This window comes from Orbicella faveolata, unplaced genomic scaffold (genome assembly GCF_042242905.1).
Source record: "Orbicella faveolata isolate gen_17 unplaced genomic scaffold, um_ofav_v1 contig_2, whole genome shotgun sequence".
Taxonomy (NCBI): Eukaryota; Metazoa; Cnidaria; class Anthozoa; order Scleractinia; family Merulinidae; genus Orbicella; species Orbicella faveolata.
In genome coordinates, this window is record NW_028301547.1 from 26,282,693 (window position 1) to 26,306,796 (window position 24,104).

Below are 24,104 nucleotides of genomic sequence, written 5' to 3' on the forward strand. Positions count from 1 at the left end.
TGTTACAACTGAAAGAATGTTACTTTTTATCTCTAAATCCACGCTATGCTGTATTTTGAAAGTGTCCAACCACACATTGATGTCATAAATATTACCCATCAAGTTTTGCAAAAATAAACATGGTGGCATGTGCAAAATTTGAATTCCTAAAAATTAATAGCTGAAACTGAACCTCTAGTCTTTAAAACGAGTGAAGAATTATTGGCTTGAAACCACTCAAACAGTTTGCTACAAACAACAAATTATGATTTGGAACTTTACTATATTATTTTTTAACCAACTTTCCCATTTAAAACACATGGACACAACTGTGTCTACCATCATACATGCACTGCCTGTAACTTTATTTATTTTGAAGCAGACATCGTAGGCCATCATACGATTATTGTCTGTACTTCTAGTGGTTGCGAACATCGTCTATTGTTACATTACTAACAACAGAAATTTCAGGATAATGACTGAGAAGTGTTTAATACGTGCATTTTAAGGAGAGAAAGATATATATTTTTTGAACTTTGTAACGGCAGCACAGTAGACCCCATTATGATGTTTGAGGTTTTTTTTGCCAACCCCTTGCAAGAACGATTTCTCGTGAATTCTACTGTACAGAAAAGATAAGAACGTGTTTAACAAAAATTCTGACTCGTTCTTTGTCTTCTGGAATGAACATTCCATTGTGTTCCGATTAGCATGGTAGGAGAGAGCCAACGCGAAATAGAGCACTGGAAGAAAGCTTTCAACATTGCATTATCTTAGCTTACTTCTGCCCAGCACTGTATTGTCTTTTTGCCATCATTATAATTATGATAACAAACATCAATTACATCACCATTATCAACTCAGAAGTGAGTCTCCCTTTATCTTTAAAGATCAATGTGGAAGTGTCGCTGTACCTGCGGAACAACCAGTCCATGTGTATTTCACTGACGATGAGAAAGTATCTCAACGGGATGAAGAAGATGACTTGCAAACAGAAACAGTCGAGGAAAAACTGAAAACTGGAACTGATGAAGGTTCTTCAGTATCAAAGGATGAAGGTACATGTAGATCATTGTGGCAAACCAGCTGAAACAGAGTCTTCTACAAGCTCTAGTAATCAGAGCTTCTCTCAGTTGAAATTCCTCTGTCATTCCCATCTTTTGGAAAAGAGACATACTAAAAAGTTCCGAAAGTCACAACCTCGTGAGTAGCGATCCTCTTTAAGTGGAAATTAAGTTATACATCTCATAGCAAATATTGCAAGCAGCAAATTTCCAAAAGTAATGACCCTGTGAAATTGAAGTAGCGGCCTTAAATACAATTAATTTGACTTGTCATGAGAAACGATGGAAACACCAAATAAAACAACCCGGGCCAAAATGATATATTCTTACAAAGGCATTGTATCTAAATCCAAATGTTTACTGAATAAGAAACTCTCTAAGCAATATATATTTGCACAGAGACACGGTCAGCGGTAGATAGATCCACACTGGGTTGGTGCGTGGGAAGAAGGGCAAGTTAACACTGGAAACGGAGCGAGTTGCCCGTGACACCGACACGATTTTAACGTTAAAACCTGGTTACCAAACTTCTGTCACACCTTATTTAACTGGTAATCGTAGTAACTCAGCAGTGAGTCTCTCTTTATTTTTATAGATCAGTTGGGATTTGAAGCTCCACTGGTACCTTCATTTCATTATGATCTAATCCATTCACTTAACAAAAGGCTTTCTTTGAAAGGAAGGGATGATATCAGTTCTGATTCAGGTACCTGAATGTGTGTTAATGAATTATACATGTGATACTGTGAACTGTTTTAGCTCTAGTGCTTTTTTTTTTCAAACTCATCAGTCGTGCAAGTGTGTTGGAAAACATACTTCATAAAATACATGTACCTGTATTTACAAACTTTTATAGTACTGTTTATTTTTTGTGTGTACAAAGGGAAATCCTGGGAGTTGGTTTAAAGAAAAGATAAAACAAATAATACCGTGTTTTGTCCAGGCTGATACTCCCTGTTAATAGGTCCTACAATGAAAATATTGTAACAAAACAGATGTAATGATTGCACGAGCTAATGCAAGAACTAATATATACATTGTATGACGGTTACTGGTATATTTAAATGTAATGCTCGCGCTAGTTGCCCCCGCAGGGTTTTGGCCCAGAGGGCTAATACCCGAGGAGGCACCCAAGAAGTCCCCGCGCATAGGGAGGGAAATTTCGCCGTAGCAGAAAAAATCTCGATTTTTGAGAACACGGCTCGCAAAGGATTGCCGAAAAGTACGCAAAGGATTGCTGAAAGTTTGCTGGGGGTCGAATAGACACACTGCGATGAAGTAAGTTCTCTTCGAAATGGCGGAGATTTTAATATAGAACAAATTGAAAACGATTTCAAAGATTCTGAAGATGGATTTTGGGATGAAAACAACTCAGAAGGTATCGTAAGTAATTCTGAAGTACCGGTAAATGTCGATATTCAAGGCGAGTGTCGCTTCGTTCGTGTTCAATTGTGACTAAAATATTTCCGATTGCCAGTTCTATCTTTGGGATGTCGTTTATTCAGATCGCTCATTTGTGTTGAGTAATCTTACGTGACTTAGAGCTCATGTCACGGCTGGGTGACTTGGTGGGAATCCAAAGGTAAATGTAAATGTTTTGCAGCGTTTTCGTTGAGGAGAAAGAACTTGACTCTAATTTGCATTTATAGATTAGAGGTGACAGTAACGCGATACTTCTGTTAATAACTTGAGTATCAGGCCTTTCTTAGCAATAGGGCAGGGGAAGGGGGGAATTGCAGAGAAAGGCCTTTTCTTTGCCGGGTACTTCCTCCTGCTACCCAACTTAGAAAAAAATCGTGACAGCAAGTTGCAGATGATTTTCTCAACTGCAGTTCTGCTTTCGAGATACGTTTGCTCTTATAACAAGAAAAATGGCTTGTTTCATCATCAAATTCAAACAGCAGAGTGGTTTGACATAATATTTTGTTTCTCTATAATTTTTTAATCTTTTTTTCGTAAGTTCTACTGAGTGAAGTTTTTGTAACAGAAATATTAGCTCCCATGAAGGAAACCTTTTTTTTCTTTTTTTTTTTTTGTGTCCTTTCAAACGAAAACTCACGGCTGTCTGGAATGGAATGGGTTAAATACAAAGTGTTGGTTTAGCTTAGTTAGTTTAATGTTTGGATAATAACCATGATAAGATGCCTAAGTTATAGGAACATTATGAGTGATAAAGTTTACAAAAAAAAGATATAGAAGTTTTAGTTCATACAATAATGTTCAATTGTTTTCATTCAGTAGAAATAAGAGAAAGCGGGGGCAGCTTTAGGGATAACTATTACTAGTTGTAAGATGAAAAGATGGTTATACTGCGAACACTTAACACGTAATGAATTCGTAATGAGGTGGTATATAAAGAGGATTCACCTTTTGTAGGGGGATTTTGTGAGTAGATTTGTCGTGTACAAGTAAGTTGAACGTTAAGAGCCGATTGATTAAACGCTCACTTATATGTCCAGGATTGAACGCAGCTACAAATTTTACCAATTTTACGATTTTTCGTTTCAGTTTCAAATTTAGCAAATTTTGCGATTTTTCGTTTAACTCTACAAGATTTACAAACATTCGCTGCCTCAACGATTTTTCGACACGTTGTGACGAAATTTACAATTTTATGCTAATTTGACCAGCAAGCGCGGGGTTGCGGATTTTACAAAATTTCCAAATTTGCGATGCCATTACCGGATACATTTTACACAAAAAGTATAACAAGCTGTATGTTTCTCTCGTTCTTAAGGGCCCATTAACCGATTTATGCGCGCGCTCGCGCGCGTTGCTAAGGAGGTGAAATTTCACTTCCGGTTACTTACGTCAGCCTGAGCGCGGAAAATAAAAACAGCTCAATAACTTGCAAATTCACTTACATTTTAGATGTTTTTCTTTGTGTTTCACAAAATGCAAAGTACAAGCAAAGACAAAATAAGAAAAAGACAGAAAAACAAGAGCAATAGAAAGAGAAAAAGTAATTCCGTGTGGCTTTGTTTGATCTTACCGAAGTGCGCTGGTAGTGTAAATTGCGCACGCGCTGATAGGGTAACTTCCAATATATATCGGGCGCACTTCCGGTTTCTTTAAATGCTAAAGGAAACGCGGTTTTTCATTAAATCCAGCCTTTTTCGACGGATTTCGATTAAAGCCAACGTTGGAAAGATAGCTATGCATTCCTTTTTCAAAATCATGCTTTTCCCAGAAAATTACGAATATTTTAATATTTTAAAATTCCCTCAAAATCTGACCTTTCAAAAATGAAACAAAATCTATGCATAGCGTAATGAGGATTTAAATTAAAATATTAAATCAATGAAAAAAATCCTGATAAAGTAATTTGCCTGGGAGCCTTTGCGTTTTTTCAGTATTAGTCACATGACCATGGGCGTGGCCTGATGGCGTCATCACTAGTGTTACTGATCATGAAAAAGTTAAAACACATGAAATAACTCTTAACTAACTAAAAATGATGAGGTTATATGAGAGTAACTTTTCCTTAGCAACGGCTCGAAAAGATCGGTTAATGGGCCCTTAAAGCGTTTGTTGTTGACGGAGTATCGTATAGCAGGTTATGAGGAAGTGAGCAGAATGATATGAATTTAACACAGCACTAACAGAACATAACATGAGACAACCGTTTCTGAGTATCTGTTCTACGTTCAATTTTGGTACAAAGTCTTAACACGGTTTTCATAAATCCAGTCATATATTCGCACAGAATGTCCGAAATGATCAGGGGATCCCCTAGAGTGACTTTAAATGCTTTAGAAAGATCGACCAAACAAATTATTAACTGAACAATTTTATTTCCATTTTATTTCTCCAATATCACGCTAAGGACTAACCTACTAGCATACAGAGTAGCCGGCGCCTGAGTTTTCAGTCGAAATAGCCAGTTAAATGCGCCGGTTGCCGGCTTGTTTTGACAACCCTGAAGCTCGCTTGTGAGAATACTGGCTTGTGAGAGCTTGTGTGGTGCAACCCGCACCAGATTTCAAGCCAACGAAAATGGGCTTGCGAAAGCGTATTAGCTTCAATGCAATCCGCACTAAACACAAGCCGAGTCTGGATACGTGGGCTTGTGTGAGCAAACAACTCCCGTATCCCCGAGGACACTCACTCAGCAACACCTAAATAGCACTTTCACTAAACAGGTAAAAGGGTTGTAATTACACAGTACCACAACGCTTCGACAGAAGCAATGGCCGACGAAACAACTCGAAAACAATGACTCGCAATTACTAGAACCCAGTCTATCTGTCAAACTATTTATCCTCTCGAAGGTCTATCACGTGTCATCTCTTCCTCAAAGTGACTCTCAAGATCCGCCTCTGACTTAGTGGTCTTACATAAGACCACAAAAATTGCAAAATCCAACATAGTCTTGCAAGAAATTATCTCTGCTATAACTTCCATGGCAAGTATCAATGATAACAATTTTATGCAAAACACATTAATAAATGTGGCCATGGTTTTTTTTCTTGTTTGAGTTAAAATTAATTGACATAAATTAAGTCGTTTGGCGGGATAGTGGAGTCGAGGAGCAGTTATTACAGTCATTTAGAATACTTTGATGAATATGTTTTAACTCAGTACAGACTTTTCTGTTGAAGAAATGTTTTGGATGCTCATTGCCTTGTTTACGATCTTTTGTTTTAGGTATTTTGTCTTCTCGATCATCTTCATCTAGCGCAGCGTCGAGTCTTTCAGCCAGTGCAAAGTCATCTTTTGGATCATTATCATCTGGCATGGAGTCGAGTCGTTCTTCAGGTACGACGTCATCTTTTGGATCATCATCACTTGCCGGATTAAGAATTACGAAAGATATACGTCAGATAGTGAAAACGGAATTGAAGAAGTTTGATATGAGCTCACCTAAAGAACTACAAGATTATTTGACCTACCTAACTCGCGAGATGGACAGTGCAGGTACTCACTATTTTATATTCAGAAAAAAAAATTACACTTACCATGTTAATCAGTCAGTCTGCTACTGTTTTTTTCTTTGATTATAGCTTTCGTTTCTGACCGATAAACATCACTCATGTTTCTTCCAAGCTTAGCATCTACCATCATTTCTTTGAATACATTCTCTGCTCACTGTGGCTGATCAAGCCATGCCGAATCCTTACAACTAGTATAATTGCAGGACGTATTGCCTGTGTGCTGAAGGAGGTTTGCCTAATTTTGACACTCGGCTTGTTCCATTGAATGACTACCTGTAACATCGTCACATTATTCAGAGTTGTTTAGTTGTCAGCCAAGTATTTTCTCAATCGAACATCAGATGTTTATATTGCAAAATTTGTTTTTCGTTCAGTCTCTGGAATTGCAATTCTTACATTTAATTGTTAGTTGAGGTGGTCTTCACAACCAAAAGTGTATTTAGCCTGTGAGCGAGCTCTCCAATATGGGTGGCGTTGTGCTATAAATCGTCACTTTCGGTTCACAAACCTGTTGGCGTTGCCTGCCACTAAGCCTTGCCCCCTTTGCTCGGTAGCGGTGCTCGTTTTTACTTAACTTTAGGATTCAAAAACTGGCACATTTTCCAACTCGCCCTTAAGGTGGCTCCATAGAGTAATCATTCATCACGTTGCGCGCGCTAGTGTTATGTTTTGAATGCTATCATCTCTGTTAAAATCTTGGCTTTTAATGTTGAAATGTCCAAACAAATGCGTTGTTTACCGTTTTTATGGCTTTATTTGTGATTTTCTTGAATTTCCTTCGGTGAAATTTTCCAAAATTTTTACGGTACATTGAATGTGGCGGGATACGAATTTTAAACACAAAAAAAGTAGGGTTTGTACCGGCAGTTTTTTCGATTTTTGGAAATTTATGTCTTTTACCGCTGCAGAAAAACTGGTCAGATAGATTTCGCATAAAAACGAGCTCCAACTAAAGTAAAATATTTATTTCCAGTCTGCCAAATTTTACGGAATTTCACCGTAGGAAACGCGAGAAAATTCATTGTCAGTTTTGCTTTTTGTGCTCATGTTGACGTCATAAAATATCGAAAAACACTGACGTTTTCCTTTGAGGACGCGCAGATTACTTGAGCTTTCGTCCTAAGTGCGCGTGCGATCGTAAAACTATAGGGAGCCACCTTAAAGGTTTCCCAAGAAATGTCTTGATACTTCTCACAATTTGTTTGAGGGTGAATGATCATAATCTCACAGGAACTATACCAATGTTTGTAAAACACAAATCAGGCAATGTGGCAACTTTGCTTGAGCGACAATATCGAGAGATTCCCAGTATGCTCCAGTTAAAAAATACAATCATATTTTATCAAAAATTTTGGACAAGACATGACAGCAAGAAGCGATAGTGGTAGACTGCGAACTGTCTCTTTTTTGTCCGAAAATCCGTGGGAAGAACGCAGAGAAGAACGCAACACAGTGAGCGGTCGTGAACGTGCGAGCTTGAAATGCGAAGCCGCGAACCGCAAGTATTGCTTGTCTTCTGACGCCCGCGCTACTCGTGGTTTGCGGCTTGGCCGCTGGCCGCTGGCCGCTCGTATGCTACGCTCGCCGTCACCCTTGCACATTCACTTGGTGTGCATTCTTCCCCACGGTTCGAGCGAGTCTTCGACAGTGGTAGTTCAGACACTTTTGTTAAAATGACTTCCTAAGGTTATTTAATCTGTTCGTCTATTTTAACAAATCAAGTGATGATTCTCTGATACCCCCGGGCAGCCCCCAAATCTAATGTTGTGCAGATGCTGTGGTCTGTGCAGTCTTTGAGACAGAACGTTGTGGAAGTTTTCAAAACTTTTGTTGCTTATTGAAGCCTCCGACCCTGATAGAACGCTCGTTTTCCTACGTTCTTTCCATGACCCATTCTTCCTCTCACTTGTTATCCACTTAACCTTTTTTAACTTTCATACTCCATACATTTGTTCATACAAACAGTAAATGTGCATGTACGTGTAGTTTTTCCTTTTTCCTCTGAAGGCGTTCCTCCTTTCTTTCTTAACAGGGCTTCTAATAACCAGTGGTAGTGTTTCAGACAAGCCTTTTTTCACCTGGGAACATATATCAACGAAAAGAAGGCTCAAAAGGACAACTCCAGAGGAGCAACCAGACACCGAAGAAGAAAAAAACTCACAAGAAGGTGGTACAAATGGAGATCAACACACAATCTCAAGTTCGGATAGTGAGCTCCAAGGAGATGCAAAATGGGCAAGAAGCATTGCATTGCAGAAGACGTCAGAGCAAGGTGCAGTTGTCGTTTAGTAATTTAACAGTATACTGCACTATATGTTTCTTTAAGGTGATTCCTCAGTTTAACAAATTGATGTCAGTTTTTTATGCGTCTCTCCTCTTATTGATTATAACTTGCGCCTGCGGCTCGTGGTTCCACAACCACTTTGACGATGTTATGACGCAATTTATCATCAATAAGAGGACAGACGCTTTAAAAAAAAGGCGTCAATTTGTTTTTTACAATAACAAGACCCCAAAATGGTCAAATGCCGGGAATAAATGAGGGAAAAGATGCCGTAAACTTGCCGTAAACAAAGATTAGAGAATTTTATTCAAAATGACGCGAACATTGTCAATAGCTTTTCTCGCTTTTTGATTGGCTACTGAAAAAGTCACTAAAATCCCATTGTTTAAAAAGTTGACAGTTTGACAGGTGAAAGTTGAGCTGTTGATAGCTTGCGTAAATTAAAATTTTATCCGTCTGTACTCATATTGATGATAAAAATGAGCCAATCAGCGCGCGAGAAATTAGACAGTTATTGTAAAATTAACAAATCAAAATGTGGTTTAGCGTGGTCTGTACTCTTATCGACAACGATATGCGTCATCATAGTGGTCAAAATGTTGTGGACTCACGAGGCGCAGCCGAGTAAGTCCACAACAAATTTTGACCCCTGTGATGACGCATATCGTTGTCGATAAGGGTACATACCACGCTAAACCACATTTCGATTTGTTTTTTACTACAATATCAACGTCAAAGAAAATGTTTTTTCAGAGCACGAGCTGAAAAAGGCATTGCGTGACACATTAATGCGAGCAGTGTTGTCTGGACTCTTGTCGACAACAGCAAATTAGCCAATCAGATTGCGAGATTATTAGCAACATGGATAGTAGAAGACTGGATTGGAAACTAGCTCGCGTCACCGGTTCCAACATTGTGAACGTCACTGTCGCAAGCGACATTTTTGCAGCAACTTTGTTTACACTGCACAGTAAAGTGACCAAACTATGGATATTGAAGATTTTTTTGAGGAATGGGACGATGATTTGGGAGAACTTTTAGAGATCTTTAGAAGACGACAATTCTTCTTTACTGAAGTCAACCTGCCCTTTTTCGTCAACGCTTCCATCGGAAGACAGCAATTTAAACTTACTTTTAAAACTCTTCGTAAACCTGCTGTATTTTCGGGTGAGGAAGTGGTCGTACCTAAAAAGTAACATGGTGGAAAGAAAACTGGAAGTAAAAAAATGCAGCTGAGCGCAAAGTTCTGCTGAGTTATACGCAAAGGACAGCACGAGAAAAGCTCCGATGTCCTCCAGCGCCATTAACCCTTTGAATACCAAATTTTCGCCAAAAATACCGTTTTTAACCGTTTAGTCAGGTTTTTTGGCTGCCATGATGCTAAATAAGCCTAAGTTTTGCTAAGAAACCTTTTTTTTTTACCAAAAGGAGAGATTTTTCGAAGATTACGTACAAAATTGAGCAATATTTCAATTCTGGCCATGCGCATAAACCAAAATTTGGACTTTTTTGGCCATTAACCGTTCTAAATTTTGTTTGTTGCCCCTTTCCTTTCTTTTTTTCTCGGCCCTTTTACTCTGGCTACCTTTGGCGTTGCATGCTCTTTCTGGCTACCGTGAAAAGTTGGATGGCAATTACGGGCGAAGCTTAGAAATGGACCTTGATCAATCATAGGCATAGTGGACCATTTTACCACCGTTTTTGCACCAAAACTGATAACCTTGTTTTTCACTGATAACGTTTTTCGATTTGCAACGTCGGAATGTCGTCGATATCTAAACCTGACTATTTTAGGGAAAGGCCTAGCCTAGTACTACTATCTGCTTCTCAAGAATATCTGATGACATTTAAATTGATGACGTCACAAGTGGCACAAAGAGCACGACCATTAATTACGCATATATGCGTAATTGGTATTCAAAGGGTTAACATCGATGAGTAATTCTCCAGCGCCATTAAAATTATTCATATCGATAAGTAATCGATAATTTTCTCTTGCAAAAATTCGCTACAAGTTACCAGCTTTTTATTTTAATGTTTTACCAGAAAGAAATCTGTCATACGTAAAAAACAACTTCATTATTATAGATAAAGATCATTGCGGGCGAAAAGTTTCTATGCAGACCCCTGAGGAAACAACATTTCAGAGCTAAGCTAAACAGTGTATAAATTCACATTTTTGTTATGGATTTAATCGATGTGAAGACAGTTTTAATCAATTTCTTCTTGTAGGTAAAAAGGCAAGGTGCAATGTCATATATAATTTTTATTTCGTGTGTAACATTTTACAGTAAGAATGCACTTGCGAATGCAAAAAACCAAATTAACAGCACAACTGTTGCTTCTCATATTTCCTGAGGAAACACTTGCATCCCAATTTAAGCCAAAAAATTCAAGATTTAAGTTTTTTATTGCAATCCTCCTTTAATACATTTGTATTATTATCAAACACCCTATGTTACTTTCTTTGAGTGTTGTTAAAAATTCATGAAGATAAAGATGGCAGAGTGTCCAGTTGATCTTGCTTTTTTTTAAGGAGGCTCTCAGAAAACGCATCAGGGACACCTGATTTTTCTATGCAAAGACATATGCATACTAAAGAAAAAACTCTTGTCCTATAAAATGGTTTTGAATGTACTGACCAAACACCTAAACAGGTCGAGAACACATAAGGTTTCCATGAAGACACATGTTATTGAACATCCTTAGTTCAAGTTACAGTACATACAAGCAGTCACATGTAGTTATCAATAAAATATATTACCACTATTGTAGCTACAATATACAACAATGTAATAGTGACAATGCCTTTAGTGAACAATAGACTAATCAGTTAATGATCATGAAGGTCTTTTGTGGAACATTGTTGACTCTGGTAATTAATGTGCGTAATGTGAGGAAAAGGTCAGAGTGCTTGATTAAATTCCAGCTGTTTTTAAAAGCATTACTTTCTGACAAAACTGAGAAAACTTGAGTGTAATTGTAAAGGGAAGACTGGTGCAGAACAGCAGGAGGAAGGTGACTAAGTGGAAACTGGTATGTAATGGGTAGGCGACATGAAGGTAAAACTGGTGAGCTTTGGGTTCGACTGTTGCCCGTAGGTTGACTGTTAACGTACTTCCAATGAGAGTATTTTCTTCTCCTTCCTACTTTCCCCGTTTCAGCTGAAAATGTAAATAGTGTACAATTTTAACTTTTATAAACACAGACAGGACTATCAAGCTAATCCTCTACTTAAGGATCTGTATCAAGAGTGACATAAAATGAAAAGAAAACAGAGGAGTGGACACATTAGAGGCAAGGAGAATAATAGGAACAAAGCAAAAAATTTGCACCAAGATTTTGGACATTTGTTTTTGAACATGCATTCTAATGCAAATGCTACTGTTTGCAGTGTTTTGTTGTTGTATTTTTCAATTTACTAAAGCCCATTATTAATTACTTTTTAATTATGGGCGCGATGCCCAACGAGTTTGCCAAGCAGAAGGGTCTCTGATGAGTCCCTTAAACGGGACGAAACGAGCTGCATAAGACTGGCCACGAACAATGTATTATCACAAGTAACTGTCAACTTTACTGTCAATTATAGTGTCCCCAATTTATTAGTCTGTATTAGGTTACTTTATTAACTAGTTTTTATTATCGTTAAGGATAACTATTATTATGATCATTACTATAATTATTGTAAATAAAAGCTTCACAGGTTCTTTAGAGGTAAACCCTTATCAAGTGCAACCTTCTCCAAAGTAATGTTGGACCCACCATGCACTGACTTGCTTGACGCTCCTAATTTCTTCATTTTCAATCGAAATTTAAGGTTGTCAATTTACTTCTTACATGCCTAAGCCACAATTTCATCTTTATACAATCATTCTATCGTAGATTTGAACAGAAATAACCAAGGACCTTTTCAATGTATGAGTCCCAAAACAGTCGTCAAACATAGGGAATATGGCTCTGGCGAGCTCATTTTTTGGGACTACATTTTCTCAGAAACAACTTAATTAAAAATAATACCAATGAGCAGTAACAAACGTTTACCTTGAAAGTTCATCTGTGGCTTTGCAGGGTCGTCATCGCCGTGAAACAGCAAACAAAGAGAAAAAATATGTCAAAACTTGAACTACCACTAGAACCGGAGAAAAAGAACGAGATGAAGGACAACAAACCCTATATTTTGGCTGTCTTTCGCCACATATTCGACATCTTTTCGTCACAAATTTCCACTATGATGGAAATTGAAGCACTGAACAACCAATCAGAGATGAGAAATCTACCAACGTGATATATGTTTCCAGTCCATGTATCTTATTAGACGTTTTGTTGTGTAGTATCGCTGAGTATGTTTACGAGTTGTGCCGCATTTGACGAGCCCGTAGGGCGAGTCAAAATACAAACAACGAGTAAAACTTCTCAGCGATACTATACTACAAAACGTCTTACAAGAGATTTATTATCCAACATGCCAAATTGTTATGTCCGTGCGGACGAATTTCGCCGATATTTATTTACGGGGAATGCGTGACAGAAGTATACGAAACGGAACGGAATTGGCGCTGGAAATCCAGCTAACTGACTGGTCAACAGCAGGAGAACAAGGCAAACTGGTTTTGTGGTTTCGACCAAACCATCAGTTGCGCAATTTATTTCGCTTTTCACAACGGAAAAAAATCGTCTTTTGACCGTCCAAATTACACATCAGTTCAAGTTTTTCACTCAAAGATTTCTGGCAAGATAAAACGTAGAAGAGAAATTCGTTTTGACAAGCAAAAATTTTGAAAAATGACGAATTTCATTACAATTTTTATGGTAAAACAGTTAAGTTCAAAACAAGTTCATTCACCATCGTCCTCTTGGATTACGATTCTTGAATGATGTTGTAATTCTTTCCGTGTTGTCGTAGATAGCGGTCGAAACTTCGTTGAAACGAAGTTAAAGTTCCTGGCTCGAACTCTTCGTTAAGTTTTCTGACTTTGATGAAAAAATGGGTAAAGAGACTGTTCAGTTCCTCGGGAGGAATATCCTCCATTGGACTTCTCTCATTTATGGAGTCGCACCAGTGAGTCCAAACGTTAAGGTCAGTTTTCGTATTCTTTGTTGTGTTGCTGTTTCTATTTTCTCCAATAAATGATTAAATTTCACAGTCGTTTAACTGCTTTTCTTCGTTCTATTTATCTAATAAACTTGGATCAATATTCGCCAGCCATTCCGACTCTTCGTCGTCAGAAAAATAATTTAAATTGTCCGCCATTTTTTTCGTAACTTGAATCCAATTCGTCGCTTCCGCGTTGCGAGAAAACCTGTCTAACCGGTCCTCTGAAGTACAAATATCGCGTGACATTTGTACTCGTTTTGGGCGTTATTTGTACTCTGCGAAGTGGAGTTGGATAATAAAGTCTTCTACTATCCATGGTAGCAATTGTGGTAAAACTTGGATTCGGGTCCCTGCTGCGCACGATTTTCTCGACATTAGCGCGTGCACATGAGCGCGCGCGCGTACACAACGTAAGAGATTTCCCTCAAGCTAAGCTCGACATCGAATTTAATGCTCGTTTTCTCTTAAACGAGCACGGTGACTGCATGAATGTAAATTACACAAGGTTATATACAATAGATCTCGATTTCAAGAAAAGTTTAAAATTCTGCTTAAAAATATTTTGATTTTAATGCTGTAAAGAACACGTCTTCCGGCAGTGCTGGGTATGTGCGCACGAAGAGAATTCTTAAGTTTGCAACATAATCATAACTCCAGTTTAACTAACATGGTTTAAAATGTTAGTTCAGAGTCTATTTTGTTTAACTTCTCTAATAAATTAATCCAATAAGTGCTTTTTTTTTTAGAATTTCCAGTGCCCCTTTCTACTAACTGGGGTTAAGTAATGACAACTTCGTCGGTCGGGACCATCCATGGTGTGCTAAAACGAGCGCGGTGACCCCTAATTTTTTTATTGCATTTTTCTAACATACATAACATGATTACCAACTGGATGAAGTTTGAGAAATTTTTTAATGCCGGTCAACAGATAATGTCCAGTCAAAAATTGGTTTTGTGGTCGAGAGTGTCTTTCAGGAATTTTCCACGTTTGTATGATATGATAGGAGGATTCTTGTAAATGGTATTTAGCAGTAAATTCCAGTTTCCCATCACTATTTGTTTGAGATTTTGCACTGCAGGGTGGTATGTGGCGACAAAAGGCAATATCCTCTCTTAATTCTTTTCTTCTTGTTTGCGTACCGATTTTTTTGAGGCACAATCGACCCCTGATAGAGATGTTTTTATTATTATTGTTTTCGGATAGCCTCGTGCTTGGAGGCGTAGTTTGAATTTTGAACATTTGCAGCTTTAGCTGGTTTCGAAACGGTTTTTTTTTTTTTATTCCGGTTATAACTGAGTCCCCTCGGATATAAGACCCTCCGGGCGAAAAAGTCAAAGAAAGCAGAATTGGCCTTCGCTTCCTTTGTAGGTCACACCGCAGACAACTGCAGTAACAGCTATTTGCCGGTACCTATTCTATAATCCTGTTTGGAGAGAGGCAATGTGAGCATAGAGAATCTTGCCTAAGATCACCCCACAATGACCCTGACCAGTGCTTAAACCCGAACCACTCAATCCAGAGTTTACGACGCTAACCATAATTTCAGACGTGCCCTGCAATAAGAAAGTCACGGTTATTTTTTATTTCTGAGAGTAAAGAGCATTTTGTGATAAAAATTAATGCTATAAGGGAATGACGTTTCGACCGTTAAACGGTCATTTTCAAGTTCGGTAGAAGAATAAAATTACATGCGTATTAGGCTTACCATGCGCATTAGGCTTTTTTAACTTTTATACATATTTTTGCGTTTTTAATTATATATTTATGTATGTAATTTTATTGTTCTACCGAACTTGAAAATGACCTTTGAGTGGTCGTAACATCGTTTGGCTATAGCATTAAAGGGAGAGTTTCTCGGCTCGGCGCATGTCTCTAAATCAAAATACTTTTGTTCGCTTCTTATCAATGTTATCGCTTTAAAAGCCCACTCAGATGTAGATCAGTAATCACATGCTACAGTCAAACGTGGTAGAATGACAGATGACCAAAATTCATAGAAGATTTCAGTTGATTTTACTGACGCTGTCGACAGTTGAATTTAGTGTTGACCCGTACGATTTATTCTACGATGATTTTACGGCTATTTGCATGCGAAATTAGGTAATTTGCTTACGATTGGCTCATAAACAATGAGAAACTGGGCCTGTGCCAAAAAACGTTTACAGGCGAATAAATAATACAGACATGCGCCGAACCGTGAAACCCTCTCTTTAACTTTTATCACAAAATTTTTAAGAGCATGTCCGTGTAAGAAGCGACCATTCAAATTTTAGTGGAAAATGGATTGCCTTCATTTCTTCACAAGACAAGCAACATATGCAGTGAAGGACAATGGCTTATATTTTGGCAGATTCGCTATCTATATTTCTTGTTTTATTTTTTATCTTTGGTGGAGAGGGGAAAGGGTGCGAGCTATCCTTGCTAAAAATTCGCAAATTTAATCAAACAACCTAATTCTTTCAGAGTTTATGCATAATTCTTTCTTTCCACGTAATCAAAAACGGCTTGCTTATCTCAAATACAAGCAAAGTTATGATTTTTTTCTTTTTCCTCCAAGAAACGTCTTTGGCCTTTTCGCTGACATAGCCTCCAAACAAACTGATTGTTTATAAAAAGTGGGACCTCTAGCTGAATGATGACTGTTATCAGTCATATATAGTGAGGCAAAGCTAAAAATATCAGAATTCAAAGTTCTGGGCACGAGTTAGTAGCTGAAAATTCAACATTTTGTGAGAAATGACGAATCTCGCATTTTGACTCACATGCATTTTGAATTTCTCAGCGAATTTTGTGATATTATCTGACTAGAGTCATTGATTTTTGCCTTTTTGAGAATATGATAAAGGTTATTTTACACCCGAATATCGGGGAATTGTTCAAGCCTTGCCTTGCTTTCGATTAAGAGTAGCACTGATCATCGGACAGGCTTTGCTGTCACACAACACGCATATTTTGTTTAAGGTGGCCGAACACAGTTTTCAAGAGCCTATGCCTAATTCACCATTACTTTTAAGCTATTTATGCTTTGGCGCTCGTTTTTTGCAAGAGTCAAGGTTAACCACAGAAAAGTTTATTCTCGCATTTTGGCTAAGGTGTGTGCTGTTGCCATGGCAACGGGGCTGGTTAAAAACAAGGCTTAAAAAATGGTTTTTGTTTATTCAAAAAAAATCCAGTCGTTAGATTTTTTTCATCTTTTGCCCACTACGAATTGACATTAAATCCCTTCTGTCAACACTGTTCTAATAAAATTTTGACATAGGCGATTTTCGTAATTCGCCGTAAATCGTTTTCACCGCATGTTCTGTATTATTAAAAATTCCCTATGTCAAAATTCAGATTTTTTGCGATAAATCATTCACGTGGTTTCTGAACTATTTTTTCGCCAAATTTCTTGAAATTCTAACGACTGGATCGTCAGAAATCCGCAAGTTTCTGCAAAAGCAATCGGTCTCAATTTTTCGAGCAACTGCGCATGCGCTGCATGCATTTAACTGGGTTCTTTCGGTAACAAAGAGAAAGTTGAGAATTGCTGGTTTCTTTGCGTCGTTACCTTTTCTAACGTATCTTTGTAATAAAAGGCTAAAGCCATCAATACACTGCGTTCAATAATAGAGAAAAAATAGCACAGATGGTGCGGGTGTTGAGTAAATAAAATGATCGCTCTTTGCAATCCTTGCGCGCGCGCTCAATTGCATCAGCAAAAGCGCGCGCGAAAACTGTGTTCGGCCACCTTAAGCAAACATTGATTGAATATCTGGTATTCCCTTCGAAGTGCAACTGCTTTTGAGGTTATTTTGATATTTATTTACATTTTATCTTTTCAGTTTCTTGGTTTATTATAATTTGCCTATAATTTAGGGCGAAAATTAGGAAAAAGTAAACAATAATTGGCATTTTGAGACAGTGTATAAGACCTATCTTGACTTTTTGAACTTGCTTTGCAAATTGTTTTTGGATGAAATGAAATCGCAATCCTCCGTAGGAAAAAAGATGGCGACTGGTACATTTACCCATAGTTCTAAGCGCACGAAAGCCTTAACAACGTTCATAAAAACGTACAGAAGAGCTATAAAATCTTCAAACCTAGCATACACAGTGTCCTTAGTACAGGGACAAATATTGTAAAACTTTGCCTTTCTTTGTGCCTTACAGGCTGTGTTAGGTTCGCAAGGTATTGTAGTAAAATGTACAGCCGCTATCTTTTTTCCTACGGTGGATTCATTCCTTTAATATTTTACAGACCTTTTGATGTCAAAGTTTATTATCTTTTTCACTTCATTCTACAGTCCAAGAGTCTCCCTCTGTAAAGCACTTAACAGAAGCTATGGATGTCAAAATGTTGAGGGAATTTGTTACTATTCATGTCAAGGAACGTGCATGGCAAGTGGTGAAGTTGTTTTGGGATGAGCTGATTCGCAGAGACAGAAGGAATAATGACGAGGATGCAGTGAGTGCTGATCTGAGGTCACGAACATTGAGCTGGTGGCCAACTAATGAGGACCAAGATTTACAAGTACTGTGTAAAGTACTAACTGAGAGTGATTGTAAACTAAATAGCTTAAACCTCAGTTGGTGTAAGGTAACAGATAAAGGAGTAAAGCATATAGCTGAAGTCCTGTCCAACAGCAACTGTGCACTAAACAGCTTAGACCTCAGCTTCTGTATCTTAGCAGATGAAGGAGTAAAGGATATAGCTGAAGCCCTGTCCAACAGCAACTGTGCACTAAACAGCTTAAACCTCAGGTGCTGTATGGTAACAGATGAAGGAGTAAAGCATATAGCTGAAGCCCTGTCCAACAGCAACTGTGCATTAAACAGCTTAGACCTCAGTAGCAATAGCGTAACAGATAAAGGAGTAAAGCATATAGCTGAAGCCCTGTCCAACAGCAACTGTGCACTAAACAGCTTAGACCTCAGCTTCTGTAACGTAGCAGATGAAGGAGTAAAGGATATAGCTGAAGCCCTGTCCAACAGCAACTGTGCACTAAACAGCTTAAACCTCAGGATCTGTAAGGTAACAGATAAAGGAGTAAAGCGTATCGCTGAAGCCCTGTCCAACAGCAACTGTGCACTAAACAGCTTAGACCTCAGTAGCAATCACGAAATAACAGATGAAGGAAAAAGACATTTAGCTGAGGCACTTGAGCGCAGTAAGTATAAACTGAAAAGCTTTTACAGAAAACAGATTGTAGTAACAGCTGAAGTTAAGGGGCAGGTGTCTGAAGAAGGCTTGAGTTAAGATAAACGTATTCAAAGTGTACAGTCTGTACACACAAGTAACACGGTGAGAGTACTGTAGGCGCCAGCGTCAAAGGGGTCTGGGGCCCGTTTCTCGAAAGCCTCGGAAACTTTTCGGGCCCGTAAACCCATAATAAAATCTCGAACCTTATGATTACAGAGCTGTTTTATTCACATATTCTTAATATGAAGAGAAGTTCCCTACATACAAGAAGTTTCAGGAGTATACACTTCTCCGTTTTCAGATACAGATGGACTAAAAATGGCTTTACGGGCCGGAAAGGTTTCCGGGTCTTTCGAGAAACGGGCCCCTGGGGACTTGTCCCCAAACATGCTATTGCCAACAAATTGAAGTCTCGATACAGAAGCTTATTATAAACTTGTAGATTTTTTAAGTCGTTGAAAGGGAAATGTTTTGTTTAAAGTAGACAGTAAATAATGGAGATTAGTCAATATTTTATTTGATTGGCACGATCGATACACAGCGCGCTTTTTACGAGATATTGTATGTATATGCTTAGTGTACAATTTAGTGAAAACTTTGTTTCTCCGGCAGGAGGAAAATCAGTAGTACTTTAAGTGTAGCATCAAGTTGATTAAAACAAATAAGTTGTTTCTGTCAGCGAAATCCTACTTCAAGTTAGGTCGGCTCAAAATGCACCCTGAAAGTGCAATGAAATAAGAATTCCTGTTAAAGTTTAGGCTCATATTACAGAGCGGTAGGTTAAAATGCGCTCTGTTATCCAATACAGTTTTGGATCAATAGTCACGATTATTTTTCTCTCTTGTAATTTCTGAACTTTTTGACTTGATAATGATGTTGTGAAAACGTCGAAACGTAGTCTAGCTTTTGAGCATTTTTACCTTTTTATAATGTTTCTAAAAGATATTTTATCGCAGTTTTTTATTGCTAAATTTTGAATAATTAACATTACTTATTAGCATAAGTGACATAGGAACAAAATAAAATTTTGTTCACTTAATTGTAATGAAGAGTTGAATTGTTTGTGTTAGACGTTCTCAAAGAATCAGCTGAATTACAAATAGGATGTTGTGAACTCTCCATAGGAGGGTCTGTTTGAAGTTCTCTCTTCTTCATAGGGTAGCACTGGAGTGGGATTAAAAATACATGAAATGTCCTTAATTCTTTCATTTATAAACAGATTTACAATTATATGATCTTATTGTTTTAAAATCAAGTTGTGCTTAAATTCTAGTTAAGTTTCGAATTGGCATATATCAGATCTAGTTTTCTACAAAAAATGAAACTTGCAGAGTATTTTAAGTATATTTTGACATGTTGTAATTATTAGGACAGACGACCACTTAGTTCATTAGTGTAAAATTTTATCTTTTACAAATAAACATTGTGTAAGAACATTGTCGTCCGTAGTCAGTTTCTGGGCTTTTGTCGTGACTGTAAGAGGACCTTTGCTAAATTCAGTACATGTTTGCTTCTTTTGTAGTAACTACAAACTGCTAGCGAAAATTAGTTCTAGTGTCAAGCTTGAAAAGGTACGGTTCAAAATTTCTTCAAACGGTGTACTCTCGCGTAATAGTTACTGTTCAACCATAGAAATGTCTGTACCAGGGGGGGCTGGCAGCTACCTTCGATCTGGCCGCTTTTCTGGTTTCTATGATCGCCCCAGTAAAGAAATCTGTCAATCATTTGAGAACGGTAACGAGCATGCGCTTAACGCGTAAATAACGGGAGGAAACCGAAACATGGAACGCCGCCATTTTTTCCAGGATTTACCTTCGATTCGATAACGACAGCTCTGAGACAATCAGGACTAAGGGAATGAAGGACCAGCTTTGTGCTATTTTCCTGGCGACCGTGGTTGCATTCTTGGTTACCTAGAGAGTTTTGACCCCGTCTCAGGAAGAAAACGAAGCTGAAGATTTTATTTTGCTGTGGAAATTTCAAGGTTCATTACCTACCATCTTCAAACGGACCAATTATTCTTCTCCAGTTTCTATGGAAAATAGCGATGTCGAACTGTTTGATGTCTGCCATTATATATCGGGAAGCCTCCGAATGTAAGTCTTTAAAATATTTTCCAACTGTTCGGAGTTGTACATTTAAACTTGAGCTTACATTAAACAAGCTTTTCTTTCTAAAGTTTTTTCTGTCTTAATTTACTGTCTCATGAAAGACTGCATTTACTTTTGATTTACCTGTAATATGTTGAGTCTGAAGACTTTCTTTCGAGTAATGAAACTTGAAGAGGTATGTAGCAGCTCTCGTAAGGAACGTTGTGATTGGTTGATAGGTGTTATGTGGATTTATTTTAAGTTAATTGCTTTTCCTTTGTTTTTTATAGGTCTATTATTAAATTATTAAAATAATTAATTACATTAAAAGCTAGAGAGAGTGAGAGAGAGAGAAGATAGAAAGAGAGACAGGAAACGGAGAGAAAATGAGAGAAATACAGAGCAACGGAGAAAGAAAGATATTGAGGGAAAGAGACAGAAGGAAAGGGAAAGGGAACGTAAAAACAGAAAGAAAGTAAGAGTGCGAGAAATAGAAAAAGAGAGGGGGTGAAAGAAGAAGAACAGACACTGAAAGAGTCTAGAAAGAGTACATAGAGTATCTAGAGTTGCTAGAGTATCTAGGGTATCAAGGGTATTTGGAGCAGCTAGAGTATGTAGCGTATCGAGGGTATGTAGACTATCTAGAGTATCGTAGGTATCAAGGGTATCGAGGGTAACGAAGGTATCAAGGGTATCTAGGGTATCAAGGGTATCGAGGGTATCAAAGGTATCGAAGGTATCAAGGGTATCGAGGATATCGAGGGTATCGAGAGTATCAAGAGTATCGAGCGCATCGAGGGTATCGAGGGTGTGGTTGGTATCTAGAGTAACTAGAGTATCTAGAATATCGTGGGTATCCAGGGTATCGTTGGTATCTAGAGTAGCTACAGTATCTAGAATATCGTGGGTATCAAGGGTATCGAGGGTATCAAAGGTATCTAGACTATTAAGGGTATCGAGGGTATCAAAGGTATGGAGTATGGAGGGTATCGAGGATATTGAAAGTGTAAAGCTAAGGGTAACGTCAGATAACATAATTTCATCCAGGAGCAGCACCTTGTAAAGTTGGCTACGCTACTCACTGTCTATTCTGTTGTAGCAGTGTGCACCTGTTGACGAACTGGCGGCCGCTTCTTTGCGTTTTCGAAGTGTCTGTAGAGAGGATTTAGATAACGTTTGAACGACTATTAGATTTATACTAAAACAATTAGCTTATTCGCTCGTGATTTCTATGCGTGATGGTAACTAACTATTCCCTTCGTGCCCCGTGGCACATTAGGTGATAGAAACGAGATAGAAATCTACAGTATTTGGATTTGAAGACCACCGGAGAAATCGCTGAGCACTGGAAGTTGCGGAAAAAGAAGTACAATCATTATTTTTTTTCATTTCTTAATTAAGGAAAGCCCCAAATATCAGCTAGTCATGTTTAAGAGGCCCTGCGCCTAAGAAACGACCGATGATTTCCGGCTAAAAAATAAAATCGGCCGATTTTTATCTCCCAAATAGAGGTCACCGAATACTATTTAAAAATGAATTTCTTTTGTTTCGGTTTCGCTTTAAACCAAAAATATCGAACCGCAAACTTTTTCCGTCTGATAGCAGCAAAATCAGGCCGAAAATAAGCCCCCGCAAAAGACTGTTCAGAAATTACTATCGCAACGCAAAATAATGAGAAAACTATAGTGTTGAAGAAAAAGGCCTTTTAATGCAATATCATTCGATAAACATCAAAAAACTGCCGAAGCGATTAAAAAACAAGATCTGTTAGATCTTATAACCGCGCGTTTAAAATTTAACTGTTTTCTCAGTACTACAGTCGCAACGCAGTGCATATTCCAAAGCAATCTTTGATGATTCACTGATTACTGTAGACATCACAGCACTTGATCAACATAAACTCTATTATCGCACCATCAGGCGTAGCGGTTGTGACATCTCCGATGACGTAATAGTCTTAATCTAGAAGTTTCTTCGGGATATGTATGGGCATGAAGATACGAACACTATTACAAACCGCTTTCTTTCTTTAAAGTCACGATTAAATTTAATTGTTTTTCCCCTTGAGTTAAGGGTTAGCAAAGAAGTCACACGAGTCACATAATTCAAGAATTGCGTTATCTACGGCTATCTTTAGTACGGTGGTTATTTCCCTATCAATGACGTAATCTTTGCACGTTCTGACACGTTCTTTGCTTGGCTTGCAAATATTTAATTTTCTTTCCGATCTATGAACTCTCTGCGATGAAACAGTCAAAGGATTTACTTCATTTGCCTAAAACCGCAAGAAATACTCGCAAAATTACAAATAAATTAATCACCGTCGCTTCTGCGGAAATAAACTTGCAAAGTAAACACGATCTTATTTGTCACGTAGCGAAAGTGAAAGCTGCAACGTCAGCGCATTCCATGGCTGACGTAATACCTTTTTTCAGCGTATTTATTATTCCCTTTAAATCCAACGCTTTGATAAAGCGAAAAGAAAATATATTTTACCCACAAAAAAGAAAACAATATCCGTAAAATTGTCCGTGTGTTTATGTTTTAACAGCTTCTGGCGGAAAAACATCACACGTTGCGTGACTCAAAGTTTGGCCGAGCGGAGGTCTGCGTCTGGTCACCGACAAAAAAAATAAAAAAAAATAATAATAAACCGCGAGTAAACCTAGAACTGCGCTCGGCCCATGGCCGCGCGGTTAACAAGAAGATCTGTTAGATCTTATAACCGCGCTTTTAAAATTTAACTGTTTTCTTAGTACTACAGTCGCAACGCAGTGCATATTCCAAAGCAATCTTTGATGATTCATTGATTACTGTAGACATCACAGCACTTGATCAACACAAACTCTATTATCGCACCATCAGTCGTAGCCGTTGTGACATCTCCGATGACGTAATAGTCTTAATCTGGAAGTTTCTTCGGGATATGTATGGGCATGAAGATACGAACACTATTACAAACCGCTTTCTTTCTTTAAAGTCACGATTAAATTTAATTGTTTTTTTCCCTTGAGTTAAGGGTTAGCAAAGAAGTCACACGAGTCACATAATTCAAGAATTGTGTTATCTACGGCTATTTTTAGTACGGTGGTTATTTCCCTATCAATGACGTAATCTTTGCACGTTCTGACACGTTCTTTGCTTGGCTTGCAAATATTTAATTTTGCTTCCGATCTATGAACTCGCTGCGATGAAACAGTCAAAGGATTTACTTCATTTTCCTAAAACCGCAAGAAATACTCGCAAAATTACAAACAAAGTAATGACCGTCGCTTCTGCCGAAATAAACTTGCAAAGTAAACACGATCTTATTTGTCACGTAGCGAAAGTGAAAGCTGCAACGTCAGCGCATTCCATGGCTGACGTAATACCTTTTTTCAGCGTATTTATTATTCCCTTTGAATCCAACGCCTTGATAAAACGAAAAGAAAATATATTTCACCCACAAAAAAGAAAACAATATCCGTAAAATTGT

The 24,104-nt window shown here is 38.0% G+C and overlaps 1 protein-coding gene across 2 annotated transcripts in view; it reads left to right on the forward strand.

Moving 5' to 3' along the window:
* The window catches only part of LOC110049244 (uncharacterized), a 112,043-nt gene that overhangs the window by 37,812 nt on the left and 50,127 nt on the right, over nt 1-24,104 (forward strand). Inside the window, exons 13-17 of one of the 2 annotated variants that reach the window (XM_089290536.1) lie at nt 870-1,037; nt 1,639-1,749; nt 5,691-5,960; nt 8,010-8,249; nt 17,644-19,973. In XM_089290536.1, coding sequence (XP_089146662.1) covers nt 870-1,037; nt 1,639-1,749; nt 5,691-5,960; nt 8,010-8,249; nt 17,644-18,596 — 1,742 coding nt within the window. In that variant the 3' untranslated portion in view covers nt 18,597-19,973. Of the gene's footprint in view, nt 1-869; nt 1,038-1,638; nt 1,750-5,690; nt 5,961-8,009; nt 8,250-17,643; nt 19,974-24,104 lie in introns of those variants that run through there. The other variant, XM_089290535.1, reaches the window with a different exon arrangement.